At 45.3% G+C, this 19,611-nt stretch overlaps 1 protein-coding gene across 2 annotated transcripts in view; it reads left to right on the top strand.

Annotated features, from left to right (window-relative positions):
- The first annotated feature begins 8,812 nt into the window (after window positions 1-8,812).
- RNF217 (ring finger protein 217) overlaps window positions 8,813-19,611 on the top strand; it is a 111,602-nt gene continuing 100,803 nt past the window's right edge. For both annotated transcript variants that reach the window (XR_004645138.1, XM_034765747.1), the window contains exon 1: window positions 8,813-9,735. Coding sequence is in view for 1 of the 2 variants with exons in the window: in XM_034765747.1 (XP_034621638.1) it covers window positions 9,127-9,735 (609 nt within the window). In the remaining variant the exon portion in view is untranslated. The remainder of the gene's footprint in view (window positions 9,736-19,611) is intronic.

Below are 19,611 nucleotides of genomic sequence, written 5' to 3'. Positions count from 1 at the left end.
ATGGTCCACCAGTGCTTGCAGCACCGTTGAAAAGTAGCCCTTTCGGTTAATGTACTGGCTGGCCTGGTGGTCCGGTCCCAGGATAGGGATGTGAGTTCCATCTATAGCCCCACCGCAGTTTGGGAATCCTATCGCAGTGAAGCCATCTATGGTCACCTGCACGTTTCCCAGGGTCACTACCTTTGAGAGCAGTAGCTCAACGATTGCGTTGGCTACTTGCATCACAGCAACTCCCACGGTAGATTTGCCCACTCCAAATTGGTTCGCGACTGACCTGTAGCTGTCTGGCGTTGCAAGCTTCCAGAGGGCTATGGCCACTCGCTTCTGGACAGTCAGGGCTGCTCGCATCCGGGTGTCCTTGCGCTTCAGGGCAGGAGACAGCAACTCACAAAGTTCCAGGAAAGTTCCCTTACGCATCCGAAAGTTTCGCAGCCACTGTGATTCATCCCAGACCTGCAGCACTATGCGGTCCCACCAGTCCGTGCTTGTTTCCCGGGCCCAGAATCGCCGTTCCACGGCATCAACATGACCCATTGCCACCATGATGTCCACGGCGCAGGGTCCCGTGCTTTGTGAGAGGTCTGTGCCCCTCTCAGACTTAATGTCCTCACTGCACTGCCGTAGCCTCCTTGCCCGATTTCTCAGCATCTGCCTCTGAAAAAGGTGCATGATAAGGCGCGAGGTGTTGACAACGGCCATAACTGCAGCGATGATCGCAGCGGGCTCCATGCTCGCGGTGCTGTGGCATCCGTGCTGTCAATCACCAGAAAAGTGCGTGAACTGATTGCCCTCCGGCGCTTTCACGGAGGAAGGGCGGGAGTGAGGGTTGAATGAACGACAGTTACCCAAAACCACCCTTGACACATTTTTTGCCCTAGCAGGCATTGGGGGCTCGACCCAGAATTCCAATGGGCAGCGGGGACTGCGGGAACTGTGGAATAGCTGCCCACATTGCACCGCTTCCAATGTCGACGCTTGCCCCATTAGTGTGGACTCACGAAGTCGAATTACTGTCCTTAGTGTGGATACACACGTTCGATAAAATCAAACTACTCTCATAGTGTAGACATACCCTTAGAGTTTCTATTAGAAAAGAGAGAAGAGACTTTATTTTAGGGTGGTATGGGATGTTTTTTTCAGTGCATTTTTTGTCAGTCTCAGGATCGAGTTGCATATTTGATCGTCTCTTTAATACATAACCTTGAAGCTGATAGGGATGTTTGGGCAAGCTCTTTAAACACAACTATCTTTAGCTGCGTTTTAATCCCCAACTCTGAGTTTAAACTCCAAAAATCATAGAATTGTACACGGCAGCACTATTGGGCAAACTGGAACCCTACAATTAGCTGAATGTCTACAGAGCTTAATTCAATCAAACTGTTCTGTGTATGTGGTGGAGTTAACTCTTAAACTATGGGCCCCAATGTTTAGAAGGATGGTAATGGTGCCCAAATGAGAGAGACGGGGAGAGTGGAGAGGATTAGAGTAGAAAAAAAGTATAGAGTTTTCATTATGTTAAGCTCATGGTGAGACATTAGGAGATACCAGAGAGACTAGCTGAAAAATGGGATTGGATTAAGCAAAGCAGGTCAAGAATGGAAAAATAAATTTGTGAGCCATTAGTGTAAAGATGATAGCCGCAGCTATGTTTGCAAGTGCAAGCCAAGGATGGAGTCTTGTGGTACTATCATGAAGAGGAGGAAATGGGAGGGGGACCCATAGAAAGAGATAGTTAAGAAATACACAGAGGGTTAGGTGGAGAACCAGGAGAGTTTGGTGTCACAAAAATTAAGGGAGGACAAGATTTTGAGAAGGTAATTATGATTGACCATATCAAAATCAGCAGAAGTGTTAAAAAGGATGAATATTAAGTATAGGCTCTGAGATTTGGCCATAAAGAGATAAGTAGAGATCTCAATGAAAGCTGTTTTCAGTGGAGTCGAGATGGGTAGATCCTGGGGAGATAGATTAAGAAGGGTCATCCAAATTTTTCAGAAGAATATTTCATCCCACAATCCTGTGTATGGTTTGTAAACATGTAGGATCCAGCATTTTCACTGATTATTTGGGCCATGCTTGGTTCTCAATGACATTGCACTAATATCATTAGAGTTACCTTGTAATTTCAGGGTAGTATCGATGATGGCACCTGCATAGAGACTACTAGAAGCTAAAAAGATGGTGCTCTGTGGCATTGGTTGAGATCTTTTTAGGATTCAGGTCAAAATGATGCATTTTGAAGACTGGTTTAATAGATAGAAATCACCATCCCATGATCAAAGAATCCAAAGCCTTCTCTCCAACACCACTTGCATAGCCATTTGTTGACTTCCACGATTCGACGGTCTCTACCAGGGCCTTTTCCTTCCATGGGGAGGATGGATGAGAACACCACTTGCGCCTCAAACTCCTTTATCATTCTTCCCAGAGCCACATAGTCTGCAGTGATCCACTCAAGGTCATTCTTGGTAGTGTCATTGGTGCCCATGTGGAGAAGCAGGAAGGGGTAGCGATCCGAGGGCTTGATGAGTCTCAGCAGTCTCTCCATCACATTGTGAATCCTAGCTCCTGGCAAGCAGCACACGTCTTGGTTTTCCCGGTTGGGACGGCAGATAGATGAGGAGGAAGCCCACGACCACCACTGCCTCCTTCTCTTGGGAGCAGTGGTCATGGAACCCCCATCTCTAGGACAGTGCATCTCACGCCTTCCAATCGGTGGAGTCTCCTTCTGCTCCCTTCCCTCAGATGTATCATCTAGTCCACCCTCCGCATTAGTACCTGTGAAGAGAACATGAAAATGGTTGCTCACCTGTATCTGCATTGCAGGTACATGGACGCTCCTCTTTCTTCTTCTGGAGGTCACATGCTGCCAAATTTCTTCACCGTCCTTCTGTCCCCGTTGCGCAGCCTGCTCTGATTCTTCAGAATGTTGTGCCTGTAGAAGCATATCCTGACATCTGTCCAGGAAATCTTCATTTTCTCTTATGCAATGCAGGGCTGATACTTGTTTCTCCAGACCTTGAACTTTCTCTTCCAATATGGAGACCAGCTTGCACTTTGTACAGCTCCCAGTCTACTGCACTGGGCAGCACAGCATGGGGAGGAGGTGACCAGTCCTCTGTGGAGAAAGAAGTGGTTCAGGACTATTTAGAAAAGCTGGACGAGCACAAGTCCATGGGGCCAGATGTGCTGTATCCGAGAGTCCTAAAGGAGTTGGCGGATGTGATTGCAGAGCCATTGGCCATTATCTTTGAAAACTCATGGCGATTGCGGGAGGTCCCCGATGACTGGAAAAAGGCTAATGTAGTGCCCATCTTTTAAAAAGCGAAGAAGGAGGATCCGGGGAACTACAGGCTAGTCAGCCTCACCTCAGTCCCTGGAAAAATCATGGAGCAGGTCCTCAAGGAATCAATTCTGAAGCACTTAGAGGAGAAGAAAATGATCAGGAACATTCAGCATGGATTCACCAAGGGCAAGTCATGCCTGACTAACCTAATTGCCTTCTATGATGAAATAACTGGCTTTGTGGATGAGGGGAAAGCAGTGGACGTGTTATTCCTTGACTTTAGCAAAGCGTTTGATACGGTCTTCCACAGTGTTCTTGCCAGCAAGTTAAAGACGTATGGGCTGGATGAATGGACTATAAGATGGATAGAAAGCTGGCTAGATCATCGGGCTCAACGGGTAGTGATCAATGGCTCCATGTCTAGTTAGCAGCCGGTATCAAGCAGAGTGCCCCAAGGGTCGGTCCTGGGGCCAGTTTTGTTCAATAACTTCATTAATGATCTGGAAGATGGCGTTGACTGCACCCTCAGCAAGTTTGCAGATGACACCAAACTGGGAGGAGTGGTAGATATGCTGGAGGGTAAGGATAGGATACAGAGGGAGCTAGACAAATTAGAGGGTTGGGCCAAAAGAAATCTGATGAGGTTCAACAAGGACAAGTGCAGAGTCCTGCACTTAGGACGGAAGAATCCCATGCACTGCTACAGATTAGGGACCAAATGGCTAGGTAGTAGGTCTGCAGAAAAGGACCTAGGGGTTACAGTGGACGAGAAGCTGGATATGAGTCAACAGTGTGCCCTTGTTGCCAAGAAGGCTAACAGCATTTGGGCTGTATAAGTAGGGGCATTGCCAGCAGATCAAGAGACATGATCATTCCCCTCTATTCGACGTTGATGAGGCCTCATCTGGAGTACTGTGTCCAGTTTTGGGCCCCAGACTACAAGAAGGATGTGGAAAGATTGGAGAGAGTCCAGCGGAGGGCAACAAAAATGATTAGGAGGCTGGAGCACATAACTTATGAGGAGAGGCTGAGGGAACTGGTATTGTTTAGTCTGCAGAAGAGAAGAATGGGGGGGGGGATTTGATAGCTGCTTTCAACTACCTGAAAGAGGGTTCCAAAGAGGATGGATCTAGACTGTTCTCAGTGGTACCAGATGACAGAACAAGGAGTAATGGTCTCAAGCTGCAGTGGGGGAGGTTTAGGTTGGATATTAGGAAAACCTTTTTCACTAGGAGGGTGGTGAAGCACTGGAATGGGTTACCTAGGGAAGTGGTGGAATCTCCTTCCTTAGAGGTTTTTAAGGTCAAGCTTGACAAAGCCCTGGCTGGGATGATTTAGTTGGGGATTGGTTCTGCTTTGAGCAGGGGGTTGGACTAGATGACCTCCTGAGGTCCCTTCCACCCCTGAAAGTCTATGATTCTATGTTGAAAGTGTCTTGGCTGTTGAATATATTTGCTCTGATGCAAAGTAGTGATAATGAAAAGTGAGAGTATAACTCAAGTGTGGATAAGAAATACTGTGTGTTTTTGTGTGTGGTGTTTGTATGATAAATCATATGGAAAAAGTTATTCCTCTATGGTGACAAATAAAACCAGTTTTACAGTTTCTATTTCAAAAACCAAGAAACAAACATTCAATGAAGGCTACTGCACAAAATAATTAGTATTCTGTGAAGTATTTCACAATTTAATTATTTGTTTTATCTACTTTATCACCCATTTATTTTCAGTATAAAGACTAACATCACTGGAAGTAGAGAGAATCTCAGCTGAAGTGAGTTCTACACCCTATGGGTAAACACAGCAGGGTGAGGAGCTGGCCGGGGTCCCCCCACACCAGCCGATAAACTTTACGTGCCTACTCGCGCGACCCTGAGACGCTCTCCCCCGCCGCTGCTGGGGTCCGGAGCCCCGCGCCTCTCGCTCCAGTGGCTCCTTCCCCACGGGGCGGCGGGACGTGCCGTATGTGCCCAGGGCCTTGGGGGGGGGCAGCGGCCACGGCGCAGCTGGGGCCTGCTAATTCCCCTGGCACCTGCAAAACAGCTTTTTTTTTTAACTTTTTTTTTTCCCTCCCCCCCCGTCCCCCACGTCCCGATATTTCCTGTCAGTGATCTGGTCACCCTACACATGTACCAGTGGGGGGTGCCTGACCCCCACATCACATCAAGGATCTTTCTAGCAGCTGGAAGGAAGTATAAAAAAGAGGGACAGTGACATTATCACTTGGCCCCTCTCTCCTCCACACCCCCTATCTCAACGGCTGGAAGCTCGCTTGGAAGACAAAGACTTTGACTTGGGAGATTGGTCCAAGCTGGAAGGGAGTCCAGTCTCTGTACTGTGAACTATGAACTGCCAGTAACATCTACTATGGTGAGAGACAGCTTGATTCAAATCCTGCTTAATCTGTTAAAGTTAGAATTTAGACTGTGTTTTTATTTTTATTTCTTAAGTAACCAATTTTGATTTCTATACCTGCTACTTATAATCACTTAAAATCTTTCTGTAGTTAATAAATCTGTTTTATATTTGGTTGAAGTGCTTGGGGAATCTTAGCTCTGATTACAAAGGGTACGTCTTCACTACCCGCCGTATCGGCGGGTAGCAATCGATTTATCCGGGATCGATATATCATGTCTCGTTAAGATGCGATATATCGATCCCCCAATGCGCTCACCGTTGACTCCGGAACTCCACCAGAGCGAGCGGCGGTAGCGCAGTCGACGGGGGGGAGCCACGGCCGTTGATCCCGCGCCGTGTGGACCCCAGGTAATTCGATCCAAGATACTTTGACTTCAGCTACGCTATTTGCGTAGCTGAAGTTGTGTATCTTGGATCGATTCCCCCCCCCCCAGTGTAGACCAGCCCAAAGGCTGATGCGTGTCCACTTTCCTTTGAAGAAGTGGTGATCTAATTGATGAACTTGCACTTTCCAAGGGAGTCTTGAGCAGTGTAAGATGGTATATTTCTGGGGTGCAAGGCTGGGGGTTGGGGTGATTGGCTGGTGCCTCTTTCTGTATGATTCATGAGTGGCTTGGGAAGCATTCATGCAATTTAGGTGGGTGTGGGGCTCTATATGCTGGTGGCTGAGTGATCGCAGTGCCTAGAGTGGTTTTGCTACTTGTCACTGGTGTAGCATTGTGTGAGACAACCCAGGCTGGAGCATTAAGGTGGCACAGTGGTCCCACAGTTCCAGGTAGTACCCTGGGGATCCTGTCACATTAGAGACCCCAGAACAGGGAGGGCCAACGCACCATGGCCCTCCCATTTTTGAAAGTAGATGGGCCAGGCCCGTCCACTTTTCACCATGGGCCCGGCCTCCTGCCCCTCCTGTTCCCTCCGACGCCCCAATCCTGGCCAGCTTGGAAGCTGGAGCTTGGCCCAGGTCAGAGCGGCCTGGGGTGTGGAGGGTCTGCAGCTCCTCACAGCTGCCTGGGTGTCTCTTTCGCTAGGGTTGCCAACTTTCTAATCTTAGAAAACCAAACACCCTTGCCCCACCCCCTCCCCGTGTCCCTGCCCCTTCTCTGAGGCCCCGGCCCTGCTCACTCCCACTCCCTCCATTGCTTGATCTCCTCAACCCTTGCTCACTCGCTCATTTTCACCAGGCTGAGGCAGGGGGTTGGGGTGCGAGAGGGGGCGAGGGCTCTGATTGGGGGTGCAGGCTTTGGGGTGGAGGGCTGGAGATGAAAGGTTTGGGATGCAGGAGGAGACTCCGGGCTGGGGCCAAAGGGTTCGGAGTGTGCCCCCCCACACACACACTTTTAGGAAGAATCCATTGCCCCTGCATCACACCCTTCTACCAATTTTTGTGTAGACATCTCTAAAAGATTATCAGATGGCAATACTGTATTAGCTCTCTTAGTTAATTTGAGTTGATTGCAAAATCAATTAATTGAAATTACAGTGGCCTAGATCCTCAAAGGTATTTAGGCTCCTAACTTCCATTGATTTCAATAGAAAGTTATGAGCCATCTGGGGCAATGGACCAAAACCTCTAGCCTAGACAAGATATAAGAGGAAGAATAAGCACCTTTTATTAAATGCCTGCTGTTCTTGCCACTACCAACACTGCAGCTGTCCTAGAATGGGCTTTATGTTATCTGCTATATCTATGTTGATGTTGAGTTCTGAAAGTTATTTTTCCTTGCTTTTGGACAGGCTTTCTAAACAGCATGCACAGGCATTTTTTCTTCAATCCTCTTACTTGCAAATGACCAGACACATTGGATGTGTATTTATCAATTTGTCTGATTTAAATCACTTTTGCAGATGTCAGATTTGGTGTGCCAGTCATAAACCTAAATACCTATGATACTAAGAGGATAAAGATGATGTCTCTATTTTTTACTGTTTGTTTTCTTTGGGAGTAATTTTTAATTGGACGTTGGATTTTTATTCAAAATATATCACATTCAAAGTACAAAGACCCTTTAAAATTAAAAAGGGTGTTTGCTTCCTAATGAGTGTAATAACTTTCTCTATCAATGTATCCGTTAACCTGGGCGGGGGTGTACTAGTGCATAGGTGACTATTGCTTTTTAGAGTGAGGACAGATCATCACATCTGGCTAAAATGAGCCTTTTTTAATGGAAAGGTGCGGAGGTGGTCATCTGATTTTTCTGTAACTTAGATTTACACAGGTATGCTGGAGTAAGAATATGGAAATACTATCTTGTGAAGAACCTTAATGACAAACTCTCTCTTGGGAAGAATTAGTGGACAAAACTGTAAATACACAAAAGGAGCACTTCCTTTTTATTTTAAAGCTGAAACTACTCTGAAGAAACCTCAACGTTCGTGTCAAAGATTGTTTAAAGTCCTTATAGCCTGCTCCTGCTATACTTTGGGTATGTGGTGGGGAGCCAGGGAAGCTAGTGGGATTGTATGTGTGAGTGAAGGAGAGGGGCAGTTTTAATGGCTGTGTGTGAGTGTGTGTGTTGGGGGGGGGGGCAGAGTTAAGATGGTAGGTAGGAGAGAGAGGCAATGTTAACGGGGAGGGGTGTATGTGTGAAAGAGGGGCAGGATTAAGTGGTAGGTAGGAGTTCGTGTGTGTAAGAGTGTGGCAGGAAAAAGGGGTAAGTAGAGATATGTAAGAGAGAAGGGGGTGTTTGTGAGGGGCAGAAGTGAAAGGTGGGTGAGTAGATAGGGGTGTGTGTAAAGTAGGGTGACCTGACATCCCAATATTATCGGGACCTTCCTGATATTAGAGGCGTTGTCTTATATATGCAACTATACCCTGCCCCCCCCCCAAAAAAAGTTCTGATATTTCATATTTACTATCTAGTGACCCTAATTAATGCAGGCGAGGAAGAACGGTTGGTTGGTAGGTGGGTGGGTGAGAGAGGAGCAGAGTTTAGGGGTGGGAGGGCAGAGGTGTGTGTAAGGGAGGAGCAGGCAAAGACCCAAAGGGAAGTGTGAGAAAGGGGCAGGGTTAAGAGGTGGATGAGGTTGTGTGTACGTGAGGGGCAGGACTGAGGGTGGGTGGATCCCTCGTGTAGGCAGGAAGGGGCGGAGAGTGGCCCGGCCTGGATACATGTGAGAGGGGGGCCGGAGCCGGTGCGGTTCCTGGGGGGGCTGCGCTGAGGCTGGGCTGGGCAGGGCAGGGCAGTCCGAGCCCAGCTCTGTGACTCTCCGGGGGTCACAGGGGCGACCGGGGCTGCGGCATGGGAGCGGGGCCCGGTGGAGCCCCCGGGCGGCGTTGACCTGCGCAGCCCCGGCGGCGAGCGGCGGCAGCTGCTGGCTCCGGGGAGGCAGCAGCGGTTCCCCGCTGGGTCGCGGAGCTGCGGGGCCCGGGACCCGGAAGCAGAAGCGGGGCCGGAGGCGGCTGGATGGGAAGCGGCGGGGATGGGGGAGCAGCAGAGCTCGCTGAGCACCCTGCGGGCGGCCGCCGCCGAGGCGCCGTTCCCGGCCGGCGGGGCCCGGGAGCCGGGGCAGGAGGCGGCCGAGCCTGGGGAGCCGGAGCCCGGTAGCAGGCGGCGGAGCGGGGAGCAGGAGCCGCTTCCCGCCGGGGCCCCGGGGAGTCCGGAGCGCAGCGAGGAGTCGCCGCCGCCCCCTGAGCCTCCCGCGGAGGAGCCGGGGGCCGGCGGGGAGCCCGGGGTGCCCGGCGCGGAGGAGCCGGGGTGGGACTGGGGCAGCAGCCGCTGCCGCATCCCCCCGCGGCGGCACGTGTACTGCACCGTGTACTGCGTGGAGAACGACCGGGCTGGGGCCGGGACGGGACACTCGCCCGCCACAGCCCCTGGGGCCGTGCCCGCCCACCGCGCCCCCGTCGGAGACCCATTGACCTCGGGGGGCAGCATCGAGGTGGACTTTTACCTGCTGCCCGAGCCCTACTTCGGGCCCCTGCTGGTGCTCTGCTGCCGAGTGTGCCTGGAGGAGAAGCCCATCAAGCCCCTACCCTGCTGCAAGAAGGCGGTGTGCGAGGAGTGCCTGAAGCGCTACCTGAGCGCCCAGGTAAATGCCCCGGTCCTTCTCACCCCCTCTGTGGAGATAAATGCCCCGGCCCTCATCCCCTTTGTGGAGTTCCCTGACCCATCCCATCCAGCACTCAGGTAAATACTTCAGCTCTCCTCAGCCTTTTGATGGATGGCCCTGCCCCATCCCATCTTGGCTCCCAGGTACATTTCCTTGCCCTCCTGAGCATCCAAGCTATCAGCCTAGTTGAGAGAGCTCTGCCATTAGGGCAGGCTTCATGCCCCTATTCTTATCCCATTTCTTAGACCCCAAACATAGTTAAAACTTAGTATTTTTCTCTGAAGTGACTGGTTATAGGGCTGCTCCCTCTCTCAGGTGTAGCAGAAGGACTTGCTGTTCACTGGAGCTGGACATTATGGAGGTGTACACACTCTTCCTCTCAGTGGCTGAAGGATTTGTGTGTGTAGGTTGAAGATGCTCCAACGTTTAAACTCATTTTCTTTAAGTTTCTCTTGAATTATCCCAGCCTGATAACATCGGCAGGTCAGTAAAACATGAGAGACTGATTTCCCCCCCCCCCCCTCTTGCCAGGGGCCGATTAAAACTTTCCACTCGGTACTGGCTAGCACATCAGTCATTTTGTATGGACCCTATGACTTTTTTCAGTGACTAGTGGAACTGGGCTAGGCTTAAATAGGAAAGGAACCATCTCACTCTGCCAATCTCACTTAAATGGAGATGGATGGCAGGAGAGAGATCACTTGATCATTGCCTATTAGGTTCACTCCCTCTGGGGCACCTGGCATTGGCCACTGTCCGCAGACAGGATGTTGGGCTGGATGGACCCTTGGTCTGACCCAGTATGGCCATTCTTATGTTCTTAGATCAAAATATAATTTAAAACAGTTTTCCTATCCTAATCTAATATCAATAATAATCTCCATAGCTGGATTTAAAACTAGTCTGTATGTATCAGCAGTACTAATAGATTTATCAGGTTTATTTCATACAGCATACTGCAAACAACTGTTGAATTGCACACCAGGGTTGATTTTTCAGTAAGTTACTTAAAACTAAGGTGAAGCCTTATAGCCCAGTGTAGAAAGACTTTGTATCACCTTGTTCAATCAAAAATATTTACCAAACTGCTTCCAAATTTGATAGGAGTACTTGTGGCACCTTAGAGACTAACAAATTTATTAGAGCATAAGCTTTCATGGACTACAGCCCACTTCTTCGGATGCATATCTGAAGAAGTGGGCTGTAGTCCACGAAAGCTTATGCTCTAATAAATTTGTTAGTTTCTAAGGTGCCACAAGTACTCCTGTTCTTTTTGCGGATACAGACTAATATGGCTGCTACTCTGGAACCTCCAAATTTGATGATTTTTTTTATTAATATCTGAGAGCTATTGGCTTATTTTAGTAACTGTTTATTACTTAAATGCTAAAGTATCATGCACAACCACATGCTTTATCATGCTTCACGTTTTAGTGAGCTTACACCATCTTTATCTCCATTTTTGCATTTTCATATTGTTGCCTCTCAGTCTGAATTAAAAAAAAGTATGTTATTTTATAATTTAAAGTGCTTACTGTGACATGATTGACTTAATCTACCCCAACACTTTTCCTTAAAACTAACAGAATTGCTAACTAGCTTAGTAACTATAAGGTTTTTTTCTTTGAGATGACTGCCTGACAGACATACTCTGGGTGAGGCATGAGTTCCGAACTTTGGTCCTCATCCTGCAGAACCTTACATACTTGCAAAGTCAACAGCACTGTGTGCATCTGTGTTTTCAGGATCAAAGACCCTTTTGGGTAGCAGGGTGTGTTAAGTAGAGTGCGTGTATAGTCCTGTTTGTGCACTCCCATTAGTGGATATAAAAGTGTTTATAACACAAACTACAGCACAATTCCTTCTATTAAATAAAAATTAGGGCTGTCAGTTAATCGTAGTTAACTCGTGCAATTAACTCAAATTAATTGTGATTAAAAATTGTGATCAGTTTTAATTGCATTGTTAAACAATAGAATACTAATTTGAAATAAATATTTTTGGATGTCTTTCTATATTTTCAAATATATTGATTTCAATTACAACACAGAATACAAAGTGTACACTACTCACTTTATATTATTATTTTTGATTACAAATATTTGCACTGTAAAAATGATAAACAAAAGAAACAGTATTTTTCAATTCATCTCTTACAAGTACTGTAGTGCAATCTCTATTGTGAAAGTGCAACTTACAAATGTAGATAGTTTTGTTACATAACTGCACTCAAAAACAGAGCAATGCAAAACTTTAGAGCCTACAAGTCCACTCAGTCCTAGTTTTCATTCAGCCAATCACTAAGACAAACAAGTTTGCTTACATTTACGGGAGATAATGCTGCCCATCTCTAATTTACAATGTTACCGGAAAGTGAGAACAGGCGTTTGCATGAGACTTTAGTAGCCCGCATTGCAAGTAAGGATGTAAATACTATTTAAAAAGTTAATCATTTAAACGATTAAAAAATATTTTGTTTAAATGGTTAACCGATTAAAGGGCCTGCTGGCGTGGCTGGGGCTGCTCCGGTCGAGCAGCACTGCTCCGGGTGGCGTGGCTGGGGCTGCTTTGGTCAGCACAGTGCCATTGGGGTCGGCGGGCAAGCCAGCCGCGAGGTTAGTGGTTAAGGCAGATTAACCAGTAAGACTAATGCTTATTAGTTAACCAGTTAACATTTTACATTCCTAATGGCAAGGTATTTACATGCTAGCTATGCTAAGCATTTGTATGCCCCTTCATGCTTCGGCTACCATTCCAGAGGATATGCTTCGATGCTGGTGACACTCGTTAAAAAATAATGCGTTATTTAAATTTGTGACTGAACTCATTAGGGGAGAATTGTATGTCACTGGCTCTATTTTACCTGCATTCTGCCATATATTTCATGTTATAGTAGTCTCAGATGATGACTCAGCATATGTTGTTCATTTTAAGAACACTTTAGCTGCAGATTTGACAAAACGCAAAGAAGATACCAATGTAACATTGCTAAAGATAGCTACAACACTCAACCCAAGATTTAAGAATCTGAAGTGCCTTCCAAAATCTGAGAGGGATGAGGTGTGGAGCATGCTTTCAGAAGTCTTAAGAGCATCGCTCTGATGCGGAAAGTACAGAACCTGAACCACCAAAAAAGAAAATCAACGTTCTGCTGGTGGCATCTGACTCAGATGATGAAAACGAACATGCGTTGGTCTGCACTGCTTTGGATAGCTAGTGAGCAGAACCCATCATCAGCATGGACGCACATCCTCAGTGGTTGAAGCATGAAGGGACATGTGAATCTTTAGCGCATCTGGCAGGTAAATATTTTGCAACGCCGGCTTCAACAGTGCCATGTGGACACTTGTTCTCACTTTCAGGTGACATTGTGAACAAGAAACGGGCAGCATTATCTCCTGCAGACTTGTTTGACTGAGCGATTGGCTGAACAAGAAGTAGGACTGAGTGGACTTGCAGGCTCTAAAATTTTACATCGCTTTATTTTTGAATGCAGTTTTTTGTACATAATTCTACATTTGTAAGTTCAACTTTCATGTTAAAGAGAGTGCACTACAGTACTTTTATGAAGTGAATTGAAAAATACAATTTATTTTGTTTTTTTTATTACAAGTATTTGCACTGTAAAGTGAGCACTGTACACTTTGTATTTTGTTATAATTGAAATCAGTATATTTGAAAATGTTGAAAACATAAAAAAAAATTAAATGGTATTCTATTATTGTTTAATTGCACAGTTAATCTGTTTAATTGCTTGATAGCCCTAATAAAAACCAATTGTAAGACTAAAATAATGCTGATAAGGAAGGCGGGGAGTGTAGGTCCATGCAGTCAGTCAGTCGTGAAGAACCATATTTACTGTAAGAATGGATATAAACTCGCAGTGGGGAAGTTTAGGCTTGAAATTAGACGAAGGTTTCTGACAGTCAGAGGGGTGAAATATTGGAACGGCCTTCCGAGGGAAACGGTGGGGGCAAAGGACCTGTCTGGTTTTAAGATTAAATTAGATAAGTTTATGGAGGGAATGGTTTAATGGTAAAACATATTAGCTGAGGAATACCGAGCAATAGCAGGTAAATAGTATAATGACTAACAAGGGTCAGGCTGGAGACTCTTGCCTACGTGCTCGGGGTCTTACTGATCGCCATATTTGGGGTCGGGAAGGAATTTTCCTCCAGGGTAGATTAGCTGAGGCCCTGGAGGTTTTTCGCCTTCCTCCGCAGCATGGGGCAGGGATCGCTAGCAGGAGGGTTCTCTGCCAATTGAAGTCACCAAGACACAGGATTTGGGGACTTCATCAGCAGAGTCAAGGGAAGGGTAGGGACGGTTTTGTGGCCTGCAGCATGTAGGGGGTCAGACCAGATGATCATAATGGTCCCTTCTGACCTTAAAGTCTATGAGTCTATAAGTAAATGTTCCTCTTGTTTAAAACATAAAATTCTTCCCTAGGTAAATAGCAAGTCCTTAGGATACCCACTGTGATAAAAAATAATCACAGGAGATGTTGAGGTGTCTCAATTTACCAGTGACACTGTTATTCCGATCAGTCTGAGGCCATCTGATTTAGAGGTTAAGGTCTTGTCTACAATGCAGTTTTTAGCCTGTGGTGTAGCTGCACCAACGCAAGCTCTTAGTATAGACAGTGGTGTAAACTGTGACATGCACTGATGCAGTCTACCTCAGTACAAGCAGCAAAGAGTCCTGTGGCACCTTATAGACTAACAGCTGTATTGGAGCATGAGCTTTCGTGGGTGCATGCATGCATCCGACGAAGCGGGTATTCACCCACGAAAGCTCATGCTCCAATACATCTGTTAGTCTATAAGGTGCCACAGGACTCTTTGCTGGCTGCTTTTACAGATCCAGACTAACACAGCTATCCCTCTAATACTTGATACCTTAGTATAGACACTCACTAAATCCAGGGAGTAATGCGGTGTAAAGGTATGGATAAAACTCCAGTTATTGGGTTTATGTAGTTCTATAATGGGAACATCTGAGATATGTAATAGGAACTTTTAACACCTGTTGGTACTGGAATCCTTGCTGGTTCATATGGCACATCAGTTTGTGGAAGATTACTGACAACTAGAACTATCCCTCCATGCTATTAAGTCTAGAGATTGTTTCAGCTAGGGTAATTGTTTGGGTTTTTTTGTTTTTTAGAACTTATTAACTAGCATGTTCTTATACTAACACAGAAAAGGCAACTTAAACTTTTTCATGTTCTAGCTGGTTGAGTTGAAACATAGGCTTCCTCCTAGGCTTTAACTCGACCAGCTAATGTGTGTGCTAAAGTACAGGTTGTTTGTCTGTGCTAGTGTTGGAATGTGCTAGATGACATTTGAAAAACAAAACCCGAAATCAAGACAAACCTGGAATGTCTTATGGAATGGTGTAGTTTTGTTCAGATGGTAATAAACTCCATGTTGTTGCATCTAATAGGATGAGAAGAATTTGAAGGGGGCACATACAGGTATGTTTGTTTCCAGTCCAAGAGAAATGTATCCAATAAGGATCCTTGGTACTTACTATCCTCAGACTAGAACGGATTTCTTTTTGCATTGAGTTCTATGGGAAATAGGTCCACCTGAAGAAGTTTTCTATCTGAGAGCATGGGTTTGCCAGTGCACTCTTCAGTGGCCACTTGTGCTGGATACTGTACTTAGAGCTGAGGTCATCTGTCAGGATGTTATCTTTGCCTTTAATGTGGAAATTTCCAGTTCTTCATAGCTTCCTGATGTGGTAGTTGTGCTGAGCCCCACCCTGACAGTTGACTTGGCACACAGCAATAGTATTACTCACTAAAAGTTGTGAAAAGGAACACTTTGAGGCAGGATAAAAATGCCAGGCAGGCTATCAAGAACATGACAGCTGGACTCTTCCTAAAACTAGAGACCTTGTATTATGAGATGGTTCAGCTGGGCTCTGCAATCTAAACCTGATGTGTCTATTACTAATACTGTTGATGATGGGCTGGGTTGAAGGGAACTCCTCAGCAAGCATGCAGTGCTTTTATCCACAACCACAGAGATTCAAGTTGCAGGGTGCACAGTGCTTGCCATGATTGTCTACAAATTGAGGTGGTTGAACTGTTTTTAGCTAATCCTGCATTGATCTCAACTAGAGTTTGATTATAGGAGCAAGAAGCCTTCAGACTGAGGAGTCTGATGCAGAATCTCAGTTGTCTGAGGATGTGTCCTGAGCTAAAGCAACTTTGAACGTAGCCTGTAACTAGTCTAGTGGGAGGTGCATTATCTGGAGTCTGAAGCTGTCCCTGTTAACTACTCCATCTGCAGGAGGGTGGGCTTTTGAGGGATGGTTCTTAGGTCTAAGAAATAGAACAGCTAATTATCTTAGGAACCTAGTGTGCAGTCCTTTGAGGTGTGAGGTCTAGTATTGACTAGTCATTAAGAAATGGACATACACAAGCTTCCTTAGGGCTGCTATTACCTCTGTATGCTCTGTGATGGGTCTTGGGGATGACTATACAGAGTCCAAATGGCAGACACCTCTCCACCCCCGATTGTGTTGTTCCGCTGAAGTATTTGCTATCTTCAAATCAAGAATCTCAGACTAGTCTTCTGGATACAAGGATGTTATCACAAATGCCAACATCACTATATAGAATTTCATCTGCTTGGTAAATTTGTTCAAAAGTCTCAAATATAGTGAGATGCAGCTCCCTCTTTTGGGACTCAGGAAATAACAAGAAGTAGTACTCCTTCTCCATGTACTGTTAAAGGACCTCTCCTAAGACTCTCTCTGGAATAGAAAAAAGATTTGTCTCTATAGCACTTTCTTGTGAGAGGAATTCCTGGGAAAGAAGAGAAGGCAGGATGGAGTGGAAATAGGTCTTGGAAATTAGTTCAAATAGTGTAACCTCCTTCTAACTTCTCCATGTAGCAAGGGAAAAGGAAAGGCAGCTAGCAAGAAGGGAAAATGTCTACAATCAAGTTTGGTTTGAACCTCTCAACAGACATCATCAGGCATTCATAACTACCAGAGTTTTAGAACCTACACAGAATAGAATACAATAGACTTGTGAAATGTAGTATTTTGGTCCAGTTGTTGTAGGAGCTGAACCACTGGCGATGACAAACAGTCTCTGATGGTAAAATCTGCTTTTCTCTTCAGAAGATATTGATTGCCTCTGAGTAAGTCCTTGCCTGGACAACCAGTGGAAAAATCTGGTCTTTGAAGTTGTAAGGTGATAGAACATATTAGCAGAAATATCAAAGCCTAAAGACTTCAGAATTGCATTAAAGTTTCTGCGTCATTTTCCTATTGAGCAAGTGTGGGGCCTGTAGTGACAGATTTTCAGCAGTTTTTAATCATGGCTTCTGAAATGGTGCTGAACAGGGTTTTTTTTTTTTTTTTTTTTTTTTTCCTCTCCTATAGTTGCAGTTACATGGTGTTCACTAGTTCATTACCAATGACTGTTTTCTGCTTTGTTTAATTTTGCTAGCATAGGACAAGACTTAAGAATCACAGCCACCCCTTCCCACATATACATCAAATTCCACCTAAATCTGTCTGTGGAATGTGCCACCTAATGCTTAAGCAGTGTGGCAGAGCACTTTCTGCAGATGGAAAAATTACTCTGCAACTGCAGAGTATTCTCTGTTTTACAGATGTAAAAACCAAAAGCTGAGATTAAATCAGTCCCCACCCCACTTCCAGTAAATTAGTCATTAGAAGTTTAGCAGATGAGACCAGAGTTCTAATAATGGTCCTGATATTGACTTACTGTATGTGACCTTTGGTAAGTCACATACTTGTTCTCTGCCTCAATTTACCAATCCAAAACTTGGGCATGATATTTAACCGACCTCTCAGGGAGTCCTTTAGGGTTGATTAGGAACTGGTTGCCTGAGAAAATGCTTCTGTTCCCTGTATCATTAGGTTTACTGCCTTTGAACAGCCATTGGGGCTGTGGGAAGGAGATGATTGGAGTAAGATTCCAATGCCTGTGTGCCAGGTGGGGGTGACCCTAGAAAGCATGGATCTGGCTATAGGAATTCCATGGCATGGGAGCTGAAGAAGACAGTCACTTGCAAACCTCAGCATAGGTAGCATGTTGGGGTGGGACTGGAGAGTGAGGGGATGGAACTGCAGTGCTGTTTCTGGGCAGCACCATCTATGGGTAGCCTCCTTAGTGCTGATTAAATTACCCCTAGGGCTGCTCCCCAGGACCAGGAGGCAAAAGGTGGCTGAAAGCTAGGTTAGCAACCCTTCCCTTGGGCTGTAAATTTTGTTCTGCGTAGTGTATAAACTAAGAAGAAAAGGGAGAGATTAATGTACTTGACTTCTCAATCTTAATATTGTATTCATTCTGCTGCTCTTACATGGCATTCAGCTTTCTTTATTTTAGAAGCTGTGTACACACACAAGCCTGATAGATGAATGATTCACTTCCTCCTCTCTACTAGTTGTTTGTAAATCTGAGTCAGAGTGAATATTTGGTATTTGTTTATTTGAGAATTCCCTCTAAAAACAAAACCAGACATAGTGAAAGCATTTAGTACAAAGATTATGAATAACTTCAGCTATTCATAAAACAAAATCTTGGCTAAATTTGTTCTGGATGGATGAACTGGACGAAACTGAGGTGAAGAATTACACTTACAGTAACTTTTTTCTCACTTCATTAATCTGTAAACTTGATAACTACCACGCAAAACTGGTAGTCTTATTGCCCAATTTTCAGCAAATATTAAAATGACTAACTCATATTAGTGAGATTTCATTATTTCTATAAATTGTAGTACAGTACATTAGTAAATATGTGAAGTATTATAATTAAATCTATGCTATCATTTTCCTCAGAAATGAACCAAGTAAATCTTGTGGTACAAGACGTTTGCTGTTTTTATTGCTTTGTTTATTTGTGGATCATCAAGTTTTGGTCCCCCATTTGTTAGTGATGTGTTTTACTTAAGTTTGCTTGCAGTATTCATTCCTATGTTAAAAGAACATTGTCAGGTCAACTTAAGTGGCATACTATGTTCTGAATATTTTTATATAGTAAGTTGACCCCTTAAAGATGCTGTAAGTGAAAGAAAATGGAGGAAAATACTTTGTTTCATTTTCTCCTCTATGGAGTCAGTCTGTCCCCTGTTTATGTGGGTCTTTCACACAACTGGAGGGAAAAAAAACTGAAAACATGACTGTAAAACCATGCGGGCTGGTGGGGAGGTGGGAGCAGGTGTATTGCCTACCTTGATCTTTAAAACTGACTAGATTTTAAAGCTGCCTCTGTTGTGCTTGCATGAGCTAGATCTGACTCCTTATGTGCTAGATCCAATGTATGCTTCTCTGGTGGTATAAAGTGGATGCAGAGCTACCCAGTATGAACAGCTGAGAATTACGCTGGTGTGGGAAAATCATCAGCAGGTGTACAGCTGGCATATCCAGCTCTAATCCACATAGCCCCTCCCCCATCTGTATATGGAGCCGGAGAGTATGTGTCCAGACTGTGCTGTGCTTCAGTGGCTGCTGGCTGGCATAACAGTCCTGGGGGCTGTTAGGAGCCGTTTTAGCAGTCTTGAAACTGCTCTAAACTATGTTGGCCTTGGGAATGGCTTAGAATAGATCCCAAGATTGGGAACTCACAAAGAGATCTGTTGCTGTCCTTCCAGTAGATGTTCCCAGTGCTTATTGGACATAGTTGAGGATTAAACCTAAGAACTTGAAAGTCAAATGGTGTGCAAAATAAAGCCAAATGTTGAGTATTTTTATAGCACTCTCAGATATGTAAAGAGATTTTCCCACAAACTTTTATTTTTAGAGGGAGAAATAACTGGTTTGGGATTAGGCTTGGAAAATGTTGACCCCAAAGGAGAATGTTTCTGA

The sequence above is a fragment of the Trachemys scripta genome, chromosome 3, assembly GCF_013100865.1.
Source record: "Trachemys scripta elegans isolate TJP31775 chromosome 3, CAS_Tse_1.0, whole genome shotgun sequence".
Classification (NCBI taxonomy): Eukaryota; Metazoa; Chordata; order Testudines; family Emydidae; genus Trachemys; species Trachemys scripta.
This window is presented reverse-complemented; position numbering and strand designations above follow the sequence as displayed.